The 25,696-nt window shown below is 40.6% G+C and overlaps 1 protein-coding gene across 2 annotated transcripts in view; it reads left to right on the top strand.

Annotated features, from left to right (window-relative positions):
- The window catches only part of scaper (S-phase cyclin A-associated protein in the ER), a 58,944-nt gene that overhangs the window by 14,845 nt on the left and 18,403 nt on the right, over positions 1–25,696 (top strand). For both annotated transcript variants that reach the window (XM_080907682.1, XM_080907683.1), the window contains exons 9-23: positions 26–370; positions 1,586–1,753; positions 1,902–1,968; positions 2,054–2,171; positions 2,512–2,623; positions 3,047–3,187; positions 3,273–3,428; positions 3,519–3,661; positions 4,209–4,290; positions 4,385–4,537; positions 5,724–5,831; positions 9,538–9,674; positions 13,396–13,461; positions 13,893–14,019; positions 22,099–22,214. In XM_080907682.1, the coding sequence (XP_080763808.1) occupies positions 26–370; positions 1,586–1,753; positions 1,902–1,968; positions 2,054–2,171; positions 2,512–2,623; positions 3,047–3,187; positions 3,273–3,428; positions 3,519–3,661; positions 4,209–4,290; positions 4,385–4,537; positions 5,724–5,831; positions 9,538–9,674; positions 13,396–13,461; positions 13,893–14,019; positions 22,099–22,214 (2,039 nt within the window). The remainder of the gene's footprint in view (positions 1–25; positions 371–1,585; positions 1,754–1,901; positions 1,969–2,053; positions 2,172–2,511; positions 2,624–3,046; positions 3,188–3,272; positions 3,429–3,518; positions 3,662–4,208; positions 4,291–4,384; positions 4,538–5,723; positions 5,832–9,537; positions 9,675–13,395; positions 13,462–13,892; positions 14,020–22,098; positions 22,215–25,696) is intronic.

Genomic DNA, 25,696 nt, shown 5'->3' with positions numbered 1-25,696 from the left:
TGTGTGTGTGTGACTGTCGGTGCAGCCCCCAGCAGAGAGTCCACAAGGCTCGGGGCAGTGTGTCGACGCACCCTGTGAAGACGTGCCTCCCACCATAGCAGCCCTTACCCCATTCCAACCCCCAGAGCACACCCCATCCATAACCTCACCCACAGACATTACCTTATCAGTCCCAGTTTCTGTCGTGACCCTCGCCACATCACTAGATCTACCCCAGACGGATGGCCTCAGTACACAGTTGGCCTTTGGGGACAGTGGGGCTGAGGGGGGCACGTCACAGGGCATGGCCACATCTGCTGCAGGACAGGCCGAGACTCCCATGGCAGCGGTGAAACTGGAGAGTGTGCTGGACCCCACAGAGCTTTCTACTGTGAGTGCTGAGAGATGGAGGAGCAGAGGGAGGGGAGGGCTGGGAGGGCAGGGATCCCCAAGGATCTTTCACCGCCTAAACAAAGTCAATCTTAAGAGACCTCCAGACCAAATGTGCAGGCAAGAGTATATAGCTCTGTGTAGTGTTGTTGTAGTACCATTCACTGTTAAGAATAGTTGTGTGTAGATGTAGATTGTATTCAACCTACTCCAACCAAGTTTTACTGAACACAAAATGCTCCACAAACGGAATTATTTATTTATTTATTTCCGTATAAAGTTTTTAATTACTGTTGTCTTCTGCTTCAGGCTTTGTCTTTTCTTTAAGGCCTCATTTGGAGAATGCAAACACACAGTTCCATTTAATTAAAGGATGAATTTGCATTTAAATATGATTTATATTATGTAGAACCTTCCCTTAGTCTGAATATTAACTAGTCTGATCTTTTGCAGAATACTGGTATACCTACACTGAAAACTACTCGTGTATACTGCTGCAAATGCAGATCCTTTTGAGAAGCCTCTTCCTTGTTAGTTTACGCTTGATTTAGAGTAATTCCGGCCCTGAAATAATCCCTTATTTTCACAATAATACCTCAAGTCCTCATACATAAAACCCTTAAATAAATTGCTAGTTTCATAGAGCAAAACCATGCCTCCTTCTACCATCTCTTCATCCTCACTGTTAATGTGCCATGCATGTATTTTGGATGCTTCCTCACTTGTGAGAATTGTGGTGATTGTGTTGTACAAACTGTGATTGGGTTGGTATGTTATCCCCCCTTATATTTGGTTCCAGTGACAAATCAAATCACCTTTACAGAAGCTAAAATATATACAGATGTTCTCATGAACGCTTTTCTTCAATTACAAACAGTGGCCCTGTTTTGTTTAGTATTTAATAGCTCATTGACCAGCAGTTTCTCTCTTGGTTCAGGAATAGTTCAGGAAAGTAGGGTTTCAGTGGTGCTGGAGAGATATTGGATAATATAGCTTTCATCTAATCTAACTACTTACATTTCTTCAGTGCTATTTTTGATTAAAGAGGAATCAATTCTGCAACTTTTATTTTTCAAATCAACACAAAAAATTAGTATTTGAACCAAATGTTCAGTGTAAACCAATATTGAATAGTGTACTTGGTGTACAGTGGGATAGTTTTAACATTTATGGAATGTGAAATATGTGTGAGGTGGAATCTGTGCTCTCTGTTCAGCCCCAGTCTATGGCAGAGGTCCTGGCCAAGAAAGAGGAGCTGGCAGACCGGCTGGAGAAGGCTAACGAAGAGGCAATCGCTAGTGCCATTGCTGAGGAGGAGCAGTTGACGAGAGAGATTCAGGCTGAGAACAATGACCTGGAGACTGACAATGAAAGTGACTTCTCTGTAAGATCCGTCATGTTTTTTTATTATGCTTTTGAATGTTTGGTACTTTTAATTTGACAGTCATTAAAATGGTATTTAAGATGTTTTTTTGTTATTATGAATCTACTATTTAAAAAAACAAAAAACAACCCTCAATTATTTACCACAGGCCAGCATCGGTAATGGAAGCTGTGGAGCTAATATAGATTGGAATGACATGCTGGCGGATTACGATGGTATGAAAGGCAACATCTGAGATTTAAACACTTTTTGTAAAGGTAAACACTGCACTCAAGTCTATTTTTGTTGTCCTTCCTGTAGCTCGGGAACCATGGCGGCAGACTACATCATGGGGCGACATGGTAGAGGAAGAGCCCGCTCGGCCTCCTGGACACGGCATCCACATGCATGAGAAATTGTCCTCACCGTCACGTAAAAGGTACCACATCATATATTGCATTTTCTTTTTTTCCCGGCTAGTTGGCTTATTTCGTAACTCAAACTAACGAGATCAGCACAGTTCTTTTTCTTTTTGCCTTCCTGAACAGCACCAAGGTTTACTCTTTAGCAGCCCTCTCCCCTCCCCTACTTTGACAAAGATTGATCCCTGCATCCGGAAAATCAAAGGCTCACTTACTGTGTCTGACCTCTTTCTTTTTAGCTTACCACCCAGAATGTCTAAACAGGCCCTAGGTGTCTGTTAGGGTCTGCGTCTGCCTTCCACATTGTTGATAAGGAGAGGGAAAGAGATGAATGATGCATTTCCATATTTTTGACAGGACCATTGCAGAGTCAAAGAAGAAACATGAGGAGAAACAGCTGAAGGCGCAGCAGCTGAGGGACAAACTCAGAGAAGAAAAGACGCTCAAGCTGCAGAAGCTGTTGGAGAGGGTGAGTAAGTCTGCATGAACTTGACGGAAAGCACCGCAAAGAAGTTCCATGCAAGCTAAGCTTAGCCTGGCTCGCAGCGAGAGATTCTGTCAGCACACTGCCCGATAGAATCACCAAATATTGTAACCCATTCCAGTCACATCTGGGCCAGCTGGCCACAGGCAGTCGTAATGGAGACTCCCAGCCAAAATCAACAGTCTTTCATAAAGTTTGTTTTTGTACTCTCAGCCATGGCAAGAGGAGTTAGTCCCAGAATAATTCAGGTTAACCACATAAATCCATGAAGTGGTGTTTAGTCTCATTAATCCCCACGTGAACACACTGACAGAGGTTAGAAACCAAGCGGTCAGGAATCTATTGTCTGTTTGGTCTTAAAGAATACACTGTGGATTTTTCTTGCTGCTTGCTTTTCACTTTCTGCAGGAAAAAGATGTGAGGAAATGGAAAGAGGAGTTGTTGGAGCAGCGGCGGAGGATGATGGAGGAAAAACTGTTGCACGCCGAGTTTAAGAGGGAGCTGCAACTGCAGGCTATTGTGAAGAAAGCTCAAGAAGAGGAGGCCAAGGTATTAAGAGCGAATCTCTTGCAGTCATACATTTTATATATATATATATATTTTCATATTGTCATTCAAGGATGTGTTTTTGCAGGTGAATGAAATTGCTTTCATCAACACCCTGGAAGCCCAAAATAAAAGGCACGATGCCCTTGCCAAGTTAAGTGAATATGAACAACGACTTAATGAACTGCAAGAAGAGAGACAAAGGAGGCAGGAGGAGAAGCAGGCCAGAGATGAGGCTGTGCAGGTGATTAAGAAAAACCTTTTTTGCCTTCATTTATGTTCTCTAATAGGATTTTTAAATTACTAATCCCCCATCTATTCCGCTCCTGTGTAGGAGCGTAAGCGGGTCCTGGAAGCAGAGCGACAGGCCAGAGTGGAGGAGCTGCTGATGAAGAGGAAGGAGCAGGAGGCTCGTATTGAACAGCAGAGGCAGGAAAAGGAGAAAGCCCGAGAGGATGCAGCACGGGAAAGAGCGAGGTTTGTACTTCCAAATCACTTCAGCATGAGTGGAAAACTTACTTTTTGTCCCCCTTTGAGGGGGCGGTTTAAGATTGAGAGATTAAGATTTAAATGGGAAGATATCTGATTTTTATTCTTTAGTCACCAATCAATAGCCCAGGACAAGACTTTCATACAGTGTCAGTTGTCTGTGACTTTGTAAACTGTCCTGATATAGTTGTGCAGTTTTTCCTGCTCACAATGAAACATTGGAGGAGGTGCTAAATTATTCCAGTAAGCAGAATACAACTTACCACAACTTTAAGTGGCCCAGCAAAGTATCTAGCTATTTTTTTATGAATGATGTAGTTAAGTGTTTTATTGTAGATGTTTTCTCTGTTATTATGGATTACTGAGGGGTGGATTGATGAGCTGAAATAGCCGTTCTATTCAAATGAAATCTACAAGTCGTAGTGTCAAAAAAAGAAACGCACCCTCTGATTAAACAGGCTACATCACTTTGATTCTTGCTGTCTTTTTAAGACTTTTAGATGCACTTATTTGTCATTTTATGTCCCATCTGCAGAGACCGAGAGGAGCGTCTGGCTGCTCTCAGCGCTGCTCAACAAGAAGCCATGGAGGAGCTGCAGAAGAAAATTCAGATGAAGGTACATTTATACAGCGCCACCTTGCTTCTTTAACAAACATTAGACAAGAGTCCATGTTTCTCGTATGACCTGGGTTTTTTGGTTTCTTCCATAGCATGATGAGAGCAGCCGCAGGCATATGGAGCAAATTGAACAGAGGAAAGAAAAGGCTGCTGAGCTCAGCAGTGGTCGACATGCTAACACAGACTACGCACCTAAACTGACACCATATGAGCGCAAGAAACAGTGTTCACTGTGTGGAGTTGTGGTATGTAAAGTTTCCAATCAGTCTCTGGATCAGTTAGAGTACTTCACTAATATTTAATGCAGTATCCGAACTATTAACTAACTCTACAACTAACTTTACCAATTAACTTAAATATTTTTATTTTAATCTCCTGAACTAATATATTTATGCGTCTTTGCTATATATAAACATGAGGAAAGCAAAAAAAAAAAAAAAAAGAAGACCACATTTGACAGGCTGTATGTACACAGAATTACTAACCTGAAGGTGATTCAGAGGAGTTTTGAAAGAGGCCACATTTAAATGAGGATTTAACAGCACCGATTAAACACAGTCACCTAAACAGATTTATGACTGGCCATGATTATGCCTTCTCCCCCCCCCCCCCCTTTCTTTCTTTGGAGCATCAGGCAACGAGCAGACACATTTATCTCTGATTAACTGGCTGCCACCAAAACAAGGGTGGGACACCTTGAGTTTTCTAACCAGCATCAGAAAAAGGGGTGGGGAGGAATCTTGTTAAAATGTTAGATGACCTTGGCCAGCATCTGACACTAGGGATCATAGATGGGTCAGCAGCAAGCACTTTATTTAATTATATTAAACACAAACCATTCCAAATGGGCCTGTTTCCAGAAATGGCAGGAAAACATTGCCTGTTGTACACCTGTCTCTTCTAGTTCCTGTTTCTCAAACATCCGCTACAGCTAGTCAGCAATCTGCGATGAGTCAACTGTTGTCATCAGCTTGCTTTTCTTTTTTTTTTCCTTGTATGTACATGGTTGCCCTAAGTTCTGTTTATATAATAAAAACCAGAACAATTAAGTGAGATACAAAAGTATATCACTGCAGCATAATGTATGGCAATTGCTCTAACCATTGTCAGCCCCAAGATCTTCATCCATTGGTATTGGCTTATTTTAGTGAATGAACCTAGGGGTTATGCCAAGACCCAAAATATGATAAGATGAGTATTCTGAACAGTCAGTCGTGCAAATCTGCTATAGCAGAGTATATGGAGCTTGACCTAAACATAATAAATCCCTTTCTAAACTAAGCTTTAGAGGAGGCAGTTCTTGTCCCAGTGTATGTGTCTCTGTGGTATATTGTTTCACCACGGCAACATGGGGCCCTGTTGACCTTCTCCTGCCTCTTTCTCCATTGTGTCCACAGCACTGACCTCTGACCACTCTGTTTGTATTTGTAGATAACCTCAGAGGTGCACCTGTTCAGCCACACCAAGGGCAAGAGGCACCAACAGGCCGTGCGAGACAGCAGCAGCATCCAGGGACGGGAGCTCTCCGATGAGGAAGTGGTGCGTATCACTGTCACCCAGCTGGGAACAAACATCCTCTCACTCTGCCAAAGAGTATTGCCCTGTTGCTGCCTGTTTCATGTAAAATAAAAAAATAAAAATAGACAAAGAGCACAGTCTTTTATGACACGGTCATTATTGATGTTTATACGTCCTCTTATATACTGCCACAGGCCTGTAGCTGGCTTTGTGAGATTACAAATGAGCCTTGAAATGTACTCAGTTAAGGTTCAGCGCTTCAGTGGAGGACTGACATCACCCTCTTGTCTCCAGGCTTTTTTATTTTTTGTGTGTCATGGAGCACTTTTCCATGGGAAGGCAGCTCATTAATGCAAGGTAACCTCTCAGGCTGCAATATGAGATTGGCTTTTCAGCAGGGCTCATTGTGAAGGTGACAACTGTTGGTACTGTACGCAGAACCTTTGGCTTCAGCAGCTCCTTCATTCAAAGCTTTTTTTTCAGTGATGAGTAATTGATAACTTTCCTTTTTTTAATCATTTCCTTTCCAAATGCAGTTTCTTTTTGTTTCCTTTTTGACAGCATCATAACCTTGGGTTTGGGGAGAAAAACAGTTTATATATGAACACTTATGCCTTGTATTTGCTTGATTCACTACATTTTTAGCAGTAATCCTAATACAACCTTAACTTGTCATTTTTCAGCACTAATCATTCAGAATTTAGGTCGTTGCTGAGGTCATCCTCATAATATCCTGCATCTTAATCTTGATGTCATGCTTGGACAATTTGTATTAGATGTGTTATTACAGGACTGAGGCTTTAGCCATTCCTGTACCTCTAATATATAACATTTAGATGTCCAGAATTATCTTTTCTTATTTAAAGTGAAGAGACTTTGTTTGGATAGATTCATCTGCCCCACATATTATTTATATCAAAGCTCAGTTTCACAATTTCATTCACGCCGCTGCCAACTATTTTTCACTGTGGCTCCATAACTCTTCCTGCAGCGAAGGATTTTTAATTAAAATGAAGATGGTTTGTCCAACTGTGCTGTGAGGTCTGTGAGGTCACTCCATAGTTTTTCAGCAGAAGCCGATGTGCCCTCATATTTTTTCATTCTCTCCCATTCTGAGAGACTTGTGAATTAAATTGAAAATTCACTTGTATTCAACAGGGTGGATCGATATACGGGTAGAGGACTTGAGATTGCTTTCCTTTTTTTTTTTTTTTTTCTGCTTTGATATAATGAAATAACATCCAAAACCCATATAACGCAAGGAATTTATATCTAGGGTAATTAATAAATAGGTTTCTCAGAGGAAAGGCTGTTCTTGTCTTTAGCGACTGGCAAGCACGATGAGTAGAGTGATCGCCACGCTGCATCGGGTATCAGAACTGACTTAGGCGAGGCACTGAGTAGTCCTCAAGGACTTGTTGAAGCTGTACTGATAGATACAAATAGAGACGCCTGTTGAAATGTCCAGAAATTTTCTCCCACCACACACGGTTTTGAGATGTGCGGTCGATTCGGTATAGCAACAAAGCTGCTGTTTAAAAGAGCAGTCTCTCCACCAGAATTTATTTGTGTAGTTCAAGCGATTTAAGATTATTTACCTGATAATGAAGGAATAGTTGATTTGCTTTTTTGTTTGCTTTCTGTATGACTTCTGTCCTTCTTTTATGACTGTGTGATTTGCTCAACTAGCAGCCGAGTCTTATCTCTTTATCAAAGAGACTGCATGAAAAGGCTGTTTGTGTATGCCAAATGGAAGTCTACCACGCTGGCCTTTGTATGGTAGAAAAGATGGACTGGATGAGCATATCTTGTAGAATTTGTATTTCTGTAGGCTGTCTTTTTGATCTGTTAAAGGGCAGTTTGTGTCAAGAGGAAGATGAGATGTTTATAGTACTATCTAGTTTCTCTCACCAGAGGCAACGTGTAGCTGCAATGCCCTTTGACCAGTGTTTGTGTAGTTTTGTTGCAGAGGTTCCTTTGGTAGGTAAATATATGTTGTTAAATCTTCTCATCCTAAATTCACAAAGTACATAACAACCTTCAAAAAAGACAAAACAAAGAAAAACAGAATTTATATCCCAATGGATACGTTTTATGTAACTAGTCTTTCCCAACAGATGTGTTTTATCTGTTGGTGAAGCAATTCCATTAAGTGAGCAGCCAGTTCACAGGATGGCCTCTCTGAGAGATTACTGAGCTGCTGTCTTCTAAGCGAGGGATAGCTACGGTCACGAGATATTAGTGACCTGTGATATCAGTGAAACGAGGGCAGAGGTGTGCAAATGCAAATCAGAGGAAACTACAGTCACATTCATTTCAGTGAATCGGTCCTGAAGCTTTGAAAATCTTGCTTCAACTTTAAATGAGGAATGTAATATTGAGATTTAATTGAATTTAATATTGTGATTGTGTGTGTGGTCAAATTTAAACTGGCGTGTTTTGTGTCGTCTTTGTATAGAAACTAGAACTAGAGTCACACTCTGTTACTTTTGAAAAAAAAAACCCCAAATCATTCAAGAATGCTTCCAAATGAAGTGCCTTGATTTCTTTTATTCTTTTCTTGAACATTAAGACAGTGTCTTAGTTTTTCTCTCGCTCTCTTTCTCTCTCTTTTCAATTTTATATGTATTTGAAGCAAATGTCCCATTCTTAGTCTCCCATGGTTGAAATCCTGTGAATCTTTAGTTATAAACTATGTTTTCCGCAGTAAGTAATCCTTTAGTTTTAGGCATTAGTTTTGTGGCACTTGTTTTGCTTTTGCACACTTGAGCCCAACTAATGACAACTGTTTCATACGACGCCTCTCGGTGAAGAGCCCTATTCAGGGAGCAGGTGCAGGAAAAACTTTGACCAAAGGCTGTGGCATCACACAAGATAACTTGCCTACATAACTGAAACCCTTTGTCTGGGGCCATTGTATCCTTTGGGGTGCTGGATGACAGTGTAATTTAGTAATTGGTTTCTTCCGCATGTGTCATGCTGTTCAAATTGGGTTATATTCTCTTGTCTATGAGTAGAAATATCATACTTGTCTGACAGGAAGCAACACCTCCTGGCCTGCAGCATGTCCGTGGGCAGGCAGGTGGCTTCAAAAGAGCATTCATTACTGAGAGTAATTACAGTATTCAGTGGTGTTACTGAGAGGTATGCAACAATGTGTCACATAACACATTCATAAGACTACAAGTTGCGTCTAATAATATGGAAAAGGATTAGGGTCACAGGAAAAAGTACAAAGTGGGCACGTCTTTTTGTTTTTTGTCAAATTCAGATTAAAGTCAAAATTTTTGAGGGAGGAAAAAAACGTTGGAACTCATCTTCACTACTCAAAGAGGAGAAACGAACACAGACACTACTTTTCCTGCGATATGTCAGTGTAGTCTTTCTTTTGGTCTTTGCCTTCCTTCAGTTTACTGCGTATAAAGTGAAGAGTGTTAAAATTGTACGTAAAAAGTAGCAAGCAAAGGCTGTTTAATTGCTGTTTGTACAGGAACAGTATATTTGGTGCAAGCAGCAGTGTTGTGTTGTGGCTGACATGGTGCAACCTATATTTGTTTCCATAAAAGTACAATGTCTGCCTTCCAGGAAATGAGTGCTAAAGTTATGCACTTGCAGAAAATTACTTATTTTCCTTCCAGTGCGGCTCTCGGAGTTTGTTATAACCAATAACCTGAGAACAATTTGTTAGTAGCTTTTGATATTCTGTTTTTTTTCTTCCCTGTTCTAGGAGCATCTTTCCTTAAAAAAATACATTGTGGATATTTTGACGGACAGCTCTGTTTCTTCGGAAAGCATGAAGGATGGAGAAGAGCGGCAGAAGGCACGAAAGAAGGCCAAAAAGCTCCGCGCCAGGATGAACTCCAGGTAATTCATCCTTTTTCTCTCTGTTACTGTCAGTCTCGATTTTTCTCACCACCCTCTCGCAGGCAGGAGAGGACAAACCTCAGCCAGGACTTTTTTTTTTTCCTTTCTTTTTCTTTTTATGAGTGACAACGATATGGAAAACAGATGTTACGTGCATCCAGGCTTTCTACAAGGTAACACTGATGATGTTAATTTATGACCACTTTCCGTGATTGGGGAGCAAAGCTGCAAATCGATCCGTGGCTCTCCAGCTTTCACCTGTAAAGAGCTTTCCTCCAAATTACTGCCATGGCATTGCCAAATCTGAAGCCTTCCTCAGTACCAGCGATGTATGTTCAAGTATGTATGAGCCATGCCTATTTTTCTTGTTCTGAATTATTGATTTTTAAATGAAGTATCAAAGAAAATCAATAGCAATCAACAAATAGGAGGTGACGCTGCTGTGTGTCAGAACCTGGACCTGAACTCAATCAATCCAGCTGGCTGTCAAAAAAGAGATTTGAGGGATGAGACATGCAGTGCGTACTGTGAGATGGTGAGATGGTACCGATGCTTATTATTGGGAAGACTTACCCTCAAAAGACAGCAATCGCACAATAAAAAGAATGAATGAATTATAAATCAGCATATTATATCTATCAAACTTAGTCACGGGCTGAAAAATCATATTAACAAATGTGTATGCAGACATTAAGAAAAAGTGATCTGCTGAACATGTTTTTGTTTTGTGTTTTTTCAACGACACTCTTGATCCAGCTAGCTACCGCTTTGGATGCCTCATCTTCCATGTTTGATCACTGAAAACTGATTCCCTAAACTGAATTTGATGACTCATCGTTACTGGCCAGGAACCATATCAAAACATTACTATTCTTTTCACTTTTAATATTCGCTTTTACAACCGAGCTTGAAGATGTAATTAAATGAAAAAACAGTGGTGATACACGCCAGAGGAAGAGCATAAAGACTTTATGTACATACAAAAATACCAATGTAATGACACGACTGTGGCTCCCGAAGTATAGCAGGTGTTGTAGTGTTGGTACTTTGAACCCCCTCCTCCTCCTGTCCTCAAGGGGTTAAGTGTCCTCGAGCAAACCCTGATGTCCGGTCAGTGCACGTGGACGCACAAGCATTTTACTCACTGCGCTGATAATGTTAATGGCATGACTAAACATTTGTTTCTCCTGCTCTCTAAGAATTCACCACCACTCTTGAATTTTAAGTTTGGATAGCTTCGTTTTCGTCATTAATATTTTTATTTTTATTTTTTTGGTAAAGAGAAGGGGGGGGAGAGAGGAAAAAAGACTGGCTGTGATGGTCGAGTACATGTCGTCATTTGTTATCGCAGGGGTTTGTGCTGTTTTGTGAGTGTAGGCTGACCTAATGATCCTCTAAAATCTTATCACAATTAAGCTGAAAATTTGGCAATGAATGAGTTTTCACTGTTTTAATAATTTATAGTTCAGAAGGAAAAATGTATTCCAAAGAGGCAACTACAAGCTGAAACTGCCTTTCTACTGCAATGTTTTATTCTCAGCTCTGCTGTTTTTGGCTTTGTGAGACTCAGCGGTACTGAGAAAGTGACAACATGATCTGCCTCTGTTCACCATCACTCGCGCACCAGCTCTGCTGAGACTAGCACTCAAAGGCAGCAGGCCTTCAGAGGTCATAAATAACACAGAGCCCCTGTAAACATAAAGGTGAGCTGCTTCACCGCTGGGTGGAAATGAACCGTTTTATTGGAACACCGTATGGTGTCCGTAAAATGTGAGTGTGTCTCACAGGAGTTTAAACTAGGCCTGCATGGAGCCCTGTTGTGTCATAAAGTGGCACACACATACTTTAGCCCACTTATTTGGCGTAACTCCTCTATAATAAAATTTTTGGAAGGGAAAATAAGCTATTAAAATTTAATGTAAGTAGCCTGTCAGTGTCAGGATGAGTTCTGGACTTTCAAAGCAGAGTACACACTGATACTCAGATATGAGCTTTTTGCCTGTTTCTGGTTGCTTGTGGTTTGTTTTGTTGGCTACGTGGACCTAAGAGTGACGTGAATATGTAGACACGCCTTATAGAGTATGGAGAACTGCATGAGGTGCTAAGCATGGCCTTAGCTTGTGTTACCACCCTGATTCCTTAGATAAAGGGAGAAAAAAGAGGTTCCCTTAAAGGAAAAACATATGTCCTTAATAATACACAGACAAGCTAAATGGACTAGATTGAATTATTGAACCATTGTCACTTTTATAAAGGTTTTACCACTTGTTATGACCTCAAAGTGGGTCTGTTTTGCAGTGTAGCCATGATTTGGATGTAAACGTGGAGAAAATTCTCTGTAAACAAAATGGAATAATTAAAAGGAATCGAGATCTCGTGTATTATGAAGTGCTTATAGCCCTACACTGTAGAAATGGGCTTTCTCCGTTATTGCCGAACACTAAGATTTATTGCCCATTTTTTACATGACTATAATAAATTGTGTAGCAATTGCTCCCTGTTTAACCTGATTAGATATAAACCTGTCAGATTAATATTGTAATCTCATGAATGGCAAACAGAGTGGATATAGTTCAAGTCCTTATTAAACCATGTCTGTGCTACCTATTTATCCTGCTCACGTGGCACATAAAATCACTACATATTCAGAATGAACGCTGAATCAGGCCACTTAGGGATTTTTTTCCCCCTTTGCTTATAACTGTTGAAAATCTGTTCTAATGATTATTTTGTAAGTAAGTATTTTTTCTTTTCTGTTAGTAAAACTGATTTTAAGGATTTTTATGATAAATTAATTTTAAATAACATAATCAGTTAAATGGACTAGCGCTTTTCACTATAGGGTACATTCACCCAGTCATTCACATTGGAATGCATTAGAGGCAATTTTGTGTTCACTATCTCACCTAAGGACACTGTATGTGAACTAGAGGAGCTGAGGATTAAACCAATGGCCTCAAATTAATAGATACAAAATTAGCATTGATATTGAATTTCTGACTGCTTAAATTTGTGCACTGGCTATCTGTGATTTTTAGTCATTTTGGTCAAACTGTGAGGGGAAAATGTCAGTGTCTTTTGGATGAACAATCTACTCTTCACAATCTCTCGTGTTCAAGGGCAGACTTTAGTTGGAGCAGGTATGGCCTGTTGGAGGAAATCCACTTGTCGTCTTCCGGGAGGAGTTTGATTCTATCAGTGTAGAGACGATTAACCGGAAGGTGCCCTGTCAACCTCTGATCAATAGTTACTTATCATGTCTGGGAGTGTGTGATTGACAGATAAATGGACCTCTCCATAACCCATTTTCACCCACAAACATGCACAAACACAAAGTTTGCCTTTTTCAGACTGGAGATGTTGACTAACGCCATGGAGATGACAGTTCTCTAATAGCCATGGTTGTATTGCTTCTAACCCCCATTAACTGTTTGACAGCGAGGGCAGCAAAGAACTCTAGTCTCCTTGTTAAAAATGGCAGGAGGGAATTAAGCCTTGGTGACATGAGTAGATGGCAGCAAAACACAGGTCCCTGCAGTGCTGCTGTCTGATTATTTTAAGCCAAGTTACATGGTGATTGGCTGACAGGCCAAATAAACAGACTGGGTTTGAAGTATTTTCTCTCTCTCTCCTCACACTTTGATCCTTCGTGTTCGTTACTGACGGGCCAAACACTTTTTTCCTGGGATTCAAGGACTGTTTCCTACTTCTCTCTCTTTAGAGCAAAGGAATATGAGACATCAATGGAGGCAAAGACTCAGGTCCCTGACTCCCCATACAAGGCCAAGTAAGTGTTTTCTTTTGTTTGGGGTTTTCCCTTTTTTTTTTTTTTTTTAAAAATGACATTTTTCTTCTGTATTAATATTTTTCCCCTGATGTTTGTAGTGCTACATCTAAAGCTTTCTTTAAAAAAAAAATCCATTGCTTATTTTTTTCTTAATCACATCTTTAAATCTGTAAGTAAATAAATCAGAGTGCAGTTATATCTCAAGTGTCAAAATTATAAAAAATGTAAATGTTCTATTGTTCCATTATTATTTGTTTTTGTAAAGTGTTCCTAAAATTGACTCGAAGAGTTCTTTAATCATCTTTTTGTTTTGTTTTTTGTAGACTAATCAGTTAATTGGTTAAACATTTTAGCTTTACCAGTGGTATTAAAAATCCTAAATTAAGGACAGATGTTTTAACAGATTTATAACTTTTGGCTGTTATGTTCAGGTTGCAGCGGTTGGTGAAAGACCTGTTGAAGCAGTTGCAGGGCCAAGATAGCGGGCAGTGGGCCAACAACAAGGTGTCTGGTCTGGACCGAACTCTGGGAGAGATCTCACGCATCTTGGAGAAGCAGGTAACTGTCTGTTATGTTTTTATGCACGTGAAGCCATCCTTTTCTTTAATATAAAGGTCTATCACAAAGGTTTTTGGGTTGCATAATATGCTAGACTGATCTATGGTTTTACACTGAGCAGTCTGCCGCAGTGCAGAGGTCATGCCAGCCGTCTTTTTAGTTATGAGCTATGTTTTCGCTTTCTGCATACCAACTTGCCTTTGGTTGTTGGCTAATGAAGACCAGATTAACAGTGTTTACACTGTGCACATGGTACCAATAGAGAGGCTTCCTAGCACGAGAGCAAGCATTGTCTTGTGCCTGTGTGGTTTGCACGACTCAGATGTCGCTGGTTTAGACTTTGCTAAATTGGATTTCCAGATGAAATGTCATTGATGCACAAGACTTTATTCAGCAAAGATCTTTTAATTTGACTATACAAAACAAGGAGGGGTTGGCTTTTATTATAAATACTCCTACCACAACTGTATAAATAAATGATTTAAAAATGTAATGGCAAACTTTCTTGAATACAGTTCAGGTGAAACAAGGCTCTATAAGCCTTGTTGCCTTTTTTTTACAGTTTTTTTTTTTTTAAACAGTAAAAGTCGCATCAATTTGAGACTTTGAGGGTTGGAATTAAAACACCTGCCACCATGTTTATGATGAGGAGAATATACGGCCCACTTCCTGTAATGAGGCATAAATTTCCTGCCAAGTTGTGGTTTGAACCATCAAAACATCCCACTGAGCATGCCTCTGGGCGTGAGGATAGAGACATTATGGTGTCCCATCAGTAGTGACGGGGCCGGCTGGAGAGGCTATTACTGAATTTCCCCAGGGAGACGGAGAATAAAGTGGCAGAGGTGGGTGGCATGGTGTTTTGTAAGGAGAGAGGAGGGGACCGGTGTGATGTGACTAGCGCGCAAGCTGTTACTACACGAGGACTCCTCCTCTCAGCTCCACGTGGTCCCAGTGGGAGGTCACAGGTCAGTGGGCCAGAGGAGATGCACTGCATTCAACAGTGGTGTCACTTGCAATAAGCAAATCAAGTGAAAGTCCTTTTGCCTTGTCTTTTTCCTCAGTTTAAAAGCAAGTCTGTGAAGTATTTTGTCAAGCTCTCCTTTACCATCTTTTTGCAGTGGTATCCATTCAAAGTTGTGTCGAATCATGATTAACCAATGAGGCAGTCTGGGGAGTGCTTCTCTCCTTAATCCTTTGACAAAGTCAAATAAATAGAGTCTCCATCAGCATGGCTGTCTGGCCCCTGAGTCACTTCAAGTCGGAGCCGTTTTGATTATTTGACCTAACAAGCATCTCTCATGTCATTGACTCACCTACAGATTTGTTTTTCTCCCCCATATCTGATTCAGTCTCCACTTTCTCTCCTAATCCCTTCAACAACACCCGATGCTCCTCTCCTGCGCTGCTGCTTGGGTCCCAACCCACCACCACCACCACCACTCACTCCTTCTTTTCTCTCTAGGCTACGTCTAGTCTCTGACCCCACTGTGTTTCTCCCCCTGTGGCCTCTAATGATTTTTCTTGTGTCAAACCTGATTTTTTTTTTCGCCCCCTCCCTCCTTACTTAGGGTGATTAAGAGAAGCAATTCTCCCAATGTGCTCCCCCTTTCTTTCTAATGCACACTCGCCTTATTGTTAAGCACTTGTATTTATATATTGCTCAAAGTCTTTACCATTCCCTTCAGCTGAAGCTTGTCTAGAAAAGGGCAGGAGCATGGGTCTGAGAGCCAAATACTGCACCAAGATTGTTTCGTTTTCATTAGGTAGCACTCACAGCTTGATTTGAGTGAGTAGTGGGATTGGTGGGAGTTGTATCTGGGGACATGGGGGAAGGTGAAGGGCAGAGTGGAAGGATTACAGGGTTTCTCACTGGGGCCTCCAGCTGACTGACAGGTTAAAACCCAGATCAGCAGCGTCAGAAGTTTTTCCAAAAAACAAGAGGGAGAACACATTACTTAGTTCATTTAATAAATGTGAAATTATAAACATAGTGTTCTGGCACATTTTAAATGAAGTTGAATTTTAATTTCTGGTTTAAAATAAACAGTTTATTTTGAAGAGAGTTGCAAACTCAGATGTTGAGGTTCTCGGACAAGCACGTGCACAGCGGATCTGAACCTTTCTCGATATAGCTTGGTGTAGGTACATGTGAGAACACAACTATTGCAAACAGTGTGATCACAATCTTTAAACTGCATAGAATAGCATAAAGGCTCAGTGCAGCTAGTGAGTTTTCATTCTGTATCCTGCCTGCTGCACTCTGTGCTCAAACAGTTTCCTAATCTAAACCAATCGGAATATTGGCAGAAGTGAGAATGCATCTGAAGTGGACTATCTCTTGATTTGTGCTACATGTAAGAAAGGACATGAATCACATTTATGTGCAAAAACAACTCTATTGCTATATTTCTTGCTTCTTGTGTTTTTTTTTTTTTGCCATTTACTGTCGAAAACAGGTTCTCCCAAAAGCATCAGTCCTTAAATATGTAGTGTGCCAATGAATGATCTGTGTAGACCTGGGGAAATCTAGGCTGACATGATTGTTTCATTTTTCTAAATTATCCCCCTTCAAAAATGAAGTCACTCATAAAGCAGACTTTTCAGATAAGTTTGATATATTTTATTTGAAATCCTTATATCAGACCTGGAGGTTTTTCTTTGGCTTAACCAAATGGGGAAGATAATTCTAAAAATTATTTGGATCGTTGGCGGAAGATGAAAAGTGTCTCTTAGTTTTAGCTCCAGTGTTACAGAAATTTAACTATAGGCTGTCATTTCTGTCTTCCAAACAGCCCTGTTATTTCTCCACCATGAGACCAGTGGGTAGTGGAATAGCTTTAAACCTCTTACTGTATTAGATTTAGCTGAAGACAGTTTGTGGCTTCTGTGGTAGGTTTTGGTTTTTGTGGCCTTTTGATTGATCATGTGTTTTTTTTTTTCTTGAAATAAACAAAGTTTGTGAATGAAGAGCAAATGTGGAAATGGATGATTCCACACAGCCTCCTAAATCATATGCCATTATGACTTGTATAAACACATGTTTATACTTAGAAATTTTGACTTTAAAGTGTTTACTCCTGCAGCCTTATTGTGGTTTACAGAAGACTTGGCATGCTGTATAATGATGACATATATGTAAGGAGATGATCATCTGGTGTACTTGGTTGTGAGGGAGGATGAACCCTTGACATAAATGAAGACCCAGATGAAAGTTTAAGTCTTGCCTTAATTTACTTTGCCAGTTCTTTTCCATCTGTTCGTGAGGTAGCACAGTTGTGCCTTCCTCTTTGATTTGATTGGATTGTCTGGTTTTAGGTGACTATGAAAAGCAATTTCTCCTGGTCACTGTTGCAAAAAATACCAGCTGCTTTGGTCCTCCCATCAGCCGGCGTAACAATAGTTACCCAGGGCGAAAATTAGATTAAGTCCTCCCGATGTGTTATTCAGGAGCTGCCTCTGACTTTCTGTCTTTGCCCAGTCTTTTTTTTTTTTTTTTAATTCTTAAGTTTTTTGTTTTACCAGGTTGCTACCGCTCAAAGACCAATTAGAACTTCAAGCACTGTTACTCGTCTTTAATCTATGATCATACTTTGGCTATGGTTAACCTGGTTTAATGCAAAGAATTAGAGCAAGGGATAACATTCTGTCACAGTCTGGAGGGCAGACCGTGGGGATGTGGGGAAAGGAGGACCCAAAACGCAGACTCTGCGATGCAAACAGTGCTCTTTATTTACAGTGGAAAGCTGTAAACACAATAACTCCCCGTTGCTCCCTCGAACCCCATGTGCGTGCTTCCCTCCGACGTCTGTGCTCGTGCTCGTGCTCCCCGCTGTTGTGTTACTGCACACCCTGTGCGTGCTGCCCTTCTGGTCCCTCGTTTCACCTGCAGGACAATACAGAAGCAGCCGTTAAACACTGAACCCGCGCGCACACACACACGATCCGCACTTCCTAATGCTACACACTGACTTGGAGTCTTAGCTTAATGATCCCGCGCCGGTGGGAGCTCCAACTCTCTCCTAAGTAGCTCCCCCGACGAGCCCTGATCACCAACAGGTGTGGCATGAACTTCAGGTGTGGCCAGTCCTTCCGCAGGGCCACACCCCTCAGGCCTGCAGGTGGCTGAGCTCCATCCTCCAGCCACACCCGCAGACATACACACCCATACCCTGCCTATACATATGAGTGGGACACAGACTAACACAGCACAGTGCAGAAAAACACACACATCACCAAAATAATAATAACAACAATATCAACGGGAGGTGAGTCAAAACTGCTCACGGACCCCGAGTCCTCCAGAGCTGGGTCCGTGACACATTCAGCCTACAGTAAAACTTTATGTGCATGCAGTAATTGTTTTAGATATACTGACAATATTTTACACTGGATTTCACAGCCCATATTGCAACTATAAGATTGTCTTTGATATGTACAGATTGTGTGACCTCATAAGACATGTTTTAGGCCATAACTTAAGCAGGAATACTGAAGTACTTACCAACTGCCACACAATATCTTTTAGGATGAAGCGAAGATGTTTTATAGAGAAAGGTCAGCTTCATTGTGCCACCATACTGTTCTGCAAAAACATGCAAAAGAAAGTGCAATGACTAAGAAGAAGACATAATAATAATAATGGATTGCATTTATATAGCGCTTTTCGGGGCCCTCAAAGCGCTTTACAATTCCACTATTCATTCACTCTCACATTCACACACTGGTGGAGGCAAGCTACAGTTGTAGCCACAGCTGCCCTGGGGCAGACTGACAGAAGCGAGGCTGCCATATCGCGCCATTGGCCCCTCTGGCCATCACCAGTAGGTGGTAGGTGAAGTGTCTTGCCCAAGGACACAACGACCGAGACCGTCCGAGCCGGGGCTCGAACCGGAAACCTTCCGGTTACAAGACGAACTGCCAACTCTTTGAGCCACGATCGCCCTATCGTGGGTTTGTTTAATAGGGTTTGTTTGTTTGTTTTTAATAAAAACCAGCTGGCAATGCTATCACCTCACCTCACTGATATGTGGCTAAGAATATAGTCTCCAACAACTCGCTTGGTCATCAACCCAGTTCTTGCAACATTAGAGTGAATGCGTAAGATTTAGTTTCCCTGTTTGTTTTTGAGCTAAGGTGGCCACAATGAGTAGGGAGGGAACTGCTAACTGATAATCTTATCTACTCTGGGGAAATGTACTTATTTGCAGTCTTACCCAAAGTGTTGGAGTATCCTGTTGGGAGCCCTGGATGGAGGATCTTTATTGTAGCTGTCTCTTAGGAATGCAAGTTGTGAATCCTCTGATCTTAGAGAAACAGAACACTGTTTTCATTCAGTTAAGTGTGCATGCAAATTCAGCTTACTGTGTATATATGCTGTCATTGTAATTACCTTCATATAAACACGAATACTGTTGCTCCGCCTTGGGTTTGGAGAAAGGATATATCATCGCCAGATGCTTGTTCCATTTGCTTAGAAAGGCAACTGCATTACATGGCGGCAAGATCAGCAATTCTAGATCGCAGGCTGCTATCATACAAAACAAGGCTTTATTTAAACCATCACAGTCTGATTTTGTTTTCTGTAGACCTAAAGGTAGCAGTTCAGGTAGCTTCAGCTTAATCTCTTCACCTGTATTGTTCTAGATAAATCTGTCAGCAGGACAGGAAAGGAGCTACTGAGCAACAAAGTCTTTTCTGTGTTATTTTTTTAATTTTTTTGCAGGAGACAACCAGGACTGGGCAGGTCCAAGTTACCCACTCTAATACCATTTGAGAAGCTACTATGAATGAGCTGCCTTTTCTCATTTAGCCCAGAAGCTTTTAGGTTGGTGTGTTGATGAGGGGTTGAGCCAAGTTCGGTAATCGAGACCTAATTGATTAAACACGGAAACCTTTGGCAGTGTAAAGAAAGGAAGTCACAAGTAAGGTCTTTTAAAAATGTTCGCGTTGACTCTTGAGAGCGTCATGGAGACTTTTGCCATTATGTTTAATGTAAAGACCTTTTTTTTTTTTTTTTTTTTGGCGTGTTTAAATATTTTTTTTCCGTCTTAACACTGGAATTAAGAAGCCGTTACCTCAGCAGCCGGCACAGATGACAGATGAAGAGCTTATCTGTAATTTAGTAAAGCGTTTGTCTTTCAGTGTGTTCGGGCTTGTTGGCAACTTCCCATCTGTGGAACAAAAGCACTGTGAAGTGGCTGGATTTTAGTGCTGTCACAGCTTTGAGGAGACCGTAACCTCATTAGGTGGAGGAGTGACCTGTAGGCTCTCTGTAGTTGTGTGAAGAAGGCCCTCCGTCAGCAGCTCACCTCCACTTCCTCTGCTCTTCATCCAGCCAGGCACAAACATGCCTCATAGTCAGTACCCACTCCAGGATTTGTATTTGTTGATGTACGAGAAGCTGTAGCAACAGCATCCCACATACTGCCAATTAATCTATCGTCACAGGAGACGGGGCCTATCTATTTACATGATGTTAGAAATCTAATCCGCTATAATTATAGGTTTCCTTTGCAGAGTCATTTTATTTGTATTTTTATATTGTAAGTGGAGTAAGGAAAAAATAATTCAACAAGAGGAACCAATGGATATCATTTTAAGTAAGAAATATTTCTTAAATATTAATTTGTTCCTGCTGAAATTCTGTAGTTATTAGTTCATTTCCTCACTGATTACATGACAAGTGATGTGTGACAAGCAGATGTATCTAATAATAATGCCGATTAAGGGTTAGGATTCAAAAAGGAAGTTTGGTTTGAACAGAGGAACAAAGTAAAACTTTCTCTATTTTTTTCTATTTAATGTTAGTAAGATTCATGCAAAGGTTATTTTTGCCAATCTTTTTACTAAGTTGGAAATACCCAAAGATATTAAAATTTAAAATATCTAACCTTATTTTTTTTTATTGTTTTAAATAAGTTTTACATACCAATCGAATTCCTATTTGTCTAAAGCCAAAGTGCAGCCCCTGATAATAATTTATGTAGTGCTAGAGTAAAAAAAATATACCACTGTGCATCTCATTTACCCACGGTTCATGTCATTTTGTGATATAGGAACTCAAAATGATGCTAACTTAGCATTATACTTGTGTTCCAGTTTTTCTTCTGTTTCAGCCATCAGTGCTGACTACATTTTCCTAAGGCGGCTCACTGAGAGTTTAAAAAACTACAAACCCATCCAAAGTTACTGAATTCCATGAGGAAACTCCAATATCCCCTAAACAAAGATGGCAAAAACACTGACTAAAAGACTTTAATTTGTGCTTTTTCCAGGTTGACTATCATCATATGCCGCATCCCTATATTGGCACTCAGTGATCAAAACTTTGAAAACTCCTGGTCTCAAGGTTTTGCTGTCTACAACAAACTTGGATGGAAATTTAATCTATAAATCTTAACCAATTAATTTTGTTGACGTTTTTATAGCTTTCTGAAATGCATTGCCATATTATTGGTGTGAGAGCCTTCAACTCTCGGTTTGGAAATAATGTATTCTATAATCATGCCAGCTGGTGGCATCAGCCACTGCCCTCTCATTTGTATTTGTAAACTATAATATAGCAGTCGTAAATAAAAGCATGAAAAGAACTGACCAGAGCCACTTTGATATTCAGCCATTTATTAAAGTTCACCTAAAATGGAATGTTTCAAACCCAAAGAAGATGAATAATAGTGATGATCCAGTAGAGCTATAGTGTCTTGCTATTAGAACAGTTCAAATTCTCTGGGTTGTTCTGTTCTTAGATCGCCTGCGTGGCATTTTCTCACTTTTACTTAGCCTGTTGTGATCCATTGAGACCACCCTGATGCTAACCGGAGCCTGCAGAGCATTTTGCCTTTCACTGAAAGCTCACTGTTGTGGGGCGGAGTCAGGTTGTGCACTTTTGAGATTAAACAGGAATACTTTAGGGATCACTTTGTTTCACATTTCAATCCTTTACCCCTGTAGGAGAAAGAAAGGCTCCGTCTCCAGCAAGAGCTATGTAATCCCCTGTCAGGCCGGCTGCTTGCTGTCCCCTGACTACACCTTTGTTTCTTTCTTACCCTCGCTCTTTCTCTGTCCTCTCCTCAACAGAATAATGCAGACCAAGTGGCCTTCCAAGTAGGCGGTGGCCTGTCTGCTCTGGAACAAATTTTACAGGTCATCACTGCTGCTTCCACACCCACTGCAGTTCCCCGCATTCCTCTCAAGTGAGTATCATCACAAAATTAAGAATTTTTGTATTCATGTGAACCAAAACATATAAATGTGTTTTTTGTTTTAATTGTTTGCTTTATTTATTTATTGCTTCTGGCTTGACCAGAGTTGGAGTTTGAATTTTAAAGATACTGATTAGACTACAAAATACACAAATCAATAACCATGGAGGACAACAAAAACACAAAACATAGAATCGGGTTAGGTTATTTATCTGTGGCAGTACACACCTTAAACACTCATTTTTAAAAAGACAAAGTTCTCTTAGTGCAGCTTTGTGTTGCAATAAATAAAAGCCAAAGCGTTGAATATACAGTGGTATTAACATTATCACATGTTGCTTTTTTGTTTGTTTGTTTGTTTTTGTATTTTTTCTAACTAAAAGATAAGAAAGGAAGGAAGGATGGGGATGCTTCTGAATGATCCATATTGTTTGTCTGTCTGTTCTCTGCTGAATTCACAGAGACTCTTAGCTTTTACAGTCCTTCTCTGCAATGACTCCTCTATGACTTAATCCTTTCAATGACAGTTGCTGCTCTGTTTGCTCCATGTGAACGTTTTTGCAATCGCATAAAGCAAGGGAGCTAATGTCAGCTAACCTACTTTATCAGCGTTTACAGTTGCTTCATCTCAATAAATACTCTCAAAATGTATTAATGAATAACAGCGCTGCCCTTCAACAAATGGGAAGCATTTCCATTTCTGTAATCAATTTGTGTTCTTTCTTTTCTCTCGAAACACAAAAAGCACGTGTCCCATCTATCATTTAGAGTACGAAATATTTTTGAGTTGTGGGTCTGGCGCTTGCATGGCCTGCCAGCAGATAACTTCAGAGAGCCTGCCATAGTCACAAGTGGGACTCTGTAATGGACTTGAATGGCCTTGCTTCCCCCATTCATTAGCATTTACTGGTCTCTGACTCTCTGCTAATGGACAAATGCTTCTTATATTTATAATGCTTTTAAAGGGCATCACATGTATATTGTTTCTTCTGTTTTTTTTTGTGTTCTCTCTTTCTCAATCATTGCAGTCTTTAAGAATTTCAAGCAGACTTCTGAATTCGAAGCAGTATTTTGTTGAAATGAGACTATCTTTGCAGCACAAAACGTGCTCACAATAATTTCCTTGGCATTGTACATCTCTTTAACATGCTTGAATGAAAAGGTAGATTATTAGGGCCATGTGTTTCTATTGTTGGGTAACAATACAAGCAAAGTCTTGAGTGAGGAAGAAATTATTTTTGCTATTGAAAAGGTCTAAAATGAATGGTTCTTTTCAATAGCTACAAAGGATTTTGTGATTATCTGAAGAAAAGCATGTGTATGATAGTTTATTTACAAACATATACAACAGTTTAATAAATGAATGCACTTATTACAGTAGCTTTGTACCCCAGAGGGTTGTAAGCAGAGATTTCTTTATGGTTTTTGTAAAATGTAAAACGCAGCAGAGGTCACGCTCTGTTCTTGTGTCAGTCAGGTCAGTGCAGTCGGCGGCTCATGACGAGATGCAACATAAGGACACAGCCCGGCCGTCTGCTTATCACTATCTGTCATCTGGATTGCTGTGTGGCCTAATGGGCTGCTATACAGACGCTAACCCCGGAGTGAGCTACATTATCTGTTTACAGTGATGCTGCCATATTGATCACCTCCTCCCACCAGATAAGCAGAGTGATCTACAAAAAAAGGCAGCTGCCGAGATGCTCCTGCCATATCTCTCCCAAGGGAAGCTGATTCCATCTTGTTACCATTACATTAATGAGCTAATTCCTCGACGAGGCTCCACTAATGTTCTGGTGTAACCCTGTGGTCGCTGGAGTGACTAGATCAGGGTTTATGCAGTCGCTGTCGTTAACGTCAGATGAAGAGATTTCTTACAAGAGGCACAATAACATCCCAAACTTTGGCATGAGCTTTGTTGAATTTACATCAGTTTAGATTTTTAACTTACTTTTGATTTTCATTGTTTTCATTATTTTTCCAGTAATTCATATTTGTCCCCATTTTAAGTCATTGTTATTAGAGACATTGTTTAATGTTAAGTGACACAGCTGAGGGTTGTATCCTCACAGTTTATTGTTGTATCAATACAGTCTTAGATTATAGTGAAAACTCCATTACAAGTCTACATGTATTATCAAATTAACTGTACAAAACCAAATATTATTAACTTTGATGTCTACAGGAATCACTAGACCTTATTTATGGTTGGGTTTCCTTTTTGATATTTGTGGTTAAGACTGCATACATAACTACATCATCTTATAGATGAACATTGAATCTTACCCCTCATCATGTGTGCCAGCTGCACAGAATCTAGCTGTTTTGTCCTACTCAGTTGAAAGTGTTTCTTTAGTGTGGGAGAAATAAATGAAGGGGTTGATCCTCGTTTCTGTAGCCGGTGTCCTTTTACTGTCCTTCCATAATGACAGCTGCAGATTATGAGTTTAGCTTAAATCCAGTGCATTTTTTTGTACACTGATGGAAACTTATACTGAGTTGGTATTTAGATTGCAGATGCCTTGTCCTTGTGACTGGAATAGGGGTCACAGTGGGGAAGGGAACAAAATGCACAAATGTTCACAGTCTCAGTGCAAAGTGTTATCTTCCTGTACACAAACTGAACAATGAGAGGAACAGAGGCGCTGATCTGTGCCATTAGGTAGCAAAGATGAAATTCAAACATTTATTTTCTGAGGGTCTGGTCATATTCTGTGTCGATAGTTTCCAGTAATTTAAAGAAAGACGGCGCTGTGATTGTAACAGGTGAGCTCCAGAGAGAAGTTTACAGTCCCTGGACATGCGTGTTAACCCAATTTGTCTTTCCACTTCTGTCTCACATGACCTGTTGTATCCTGTGAAATCAGACCTGCTACCTGTGGTTTTATTTCAGGATGTTTTCCGCCATTTGGGAGTGTGTGCGTGTGTAGGTGTGTGTGCCTTCACTTGTGTGCATGGTGCGGCGTGACGGCTCATCAGATTTCTCCTCCTCCATAGCAGGCCAGTGTGGCACGACAGCCAGGGTAGATGTCTTGGAAGCACTCAGGGTATCGGAGAGATCAACAGCAGAATCAAATTAAATGTCATTTAGATAGCTCTGAATGAAGGGATTGTTTGACAGCACAAGGAAATGGGTCTGCTCCTCACCTTTTATTTTGGCTTAGGATTCTTTTTCTTCCCCTGTTTAAGAGGCAAGGGCTCAACCTGATCTGGAAGTTAGTCAGATTTCTACAGCGCTGCCCCCGTCAGGCTTGACTGCACACATAGGAAACTCACAGAAAGGGCGAGGAATGTGAGACTGAGGTTGAGGAGCACAGATCTCATTGCTGATAACTCAAGGCAGTGACAAAAAGCATAAAGACCCTTTTTATATGCTTGTTGTCCTGTTGTCAGCTGAACAGACAGTTGGCCATTTACCTTGATAAATGGACTTGGGTGAAAGATAGCTGCAATCCATAGCCGTATATCTAAGC

The sequence above is a fragment of the Rhamphochromis sp. 'chilingali' genome, assembly GCF_963969265.1.
Source record: "Rhamphochromis sp. 'chilingali' genome assembly, chromosome: 2".
NCBI lineage: Eukaryota > Metazoa > Chordata > Actinopteri > Cichliformes > Cichlidae > Rhamphochromis > Rhamphochromis sp. 'chilingali'.
This window is presented reverse-complemented; position numbering and strand designations above follow the sequence as displayed.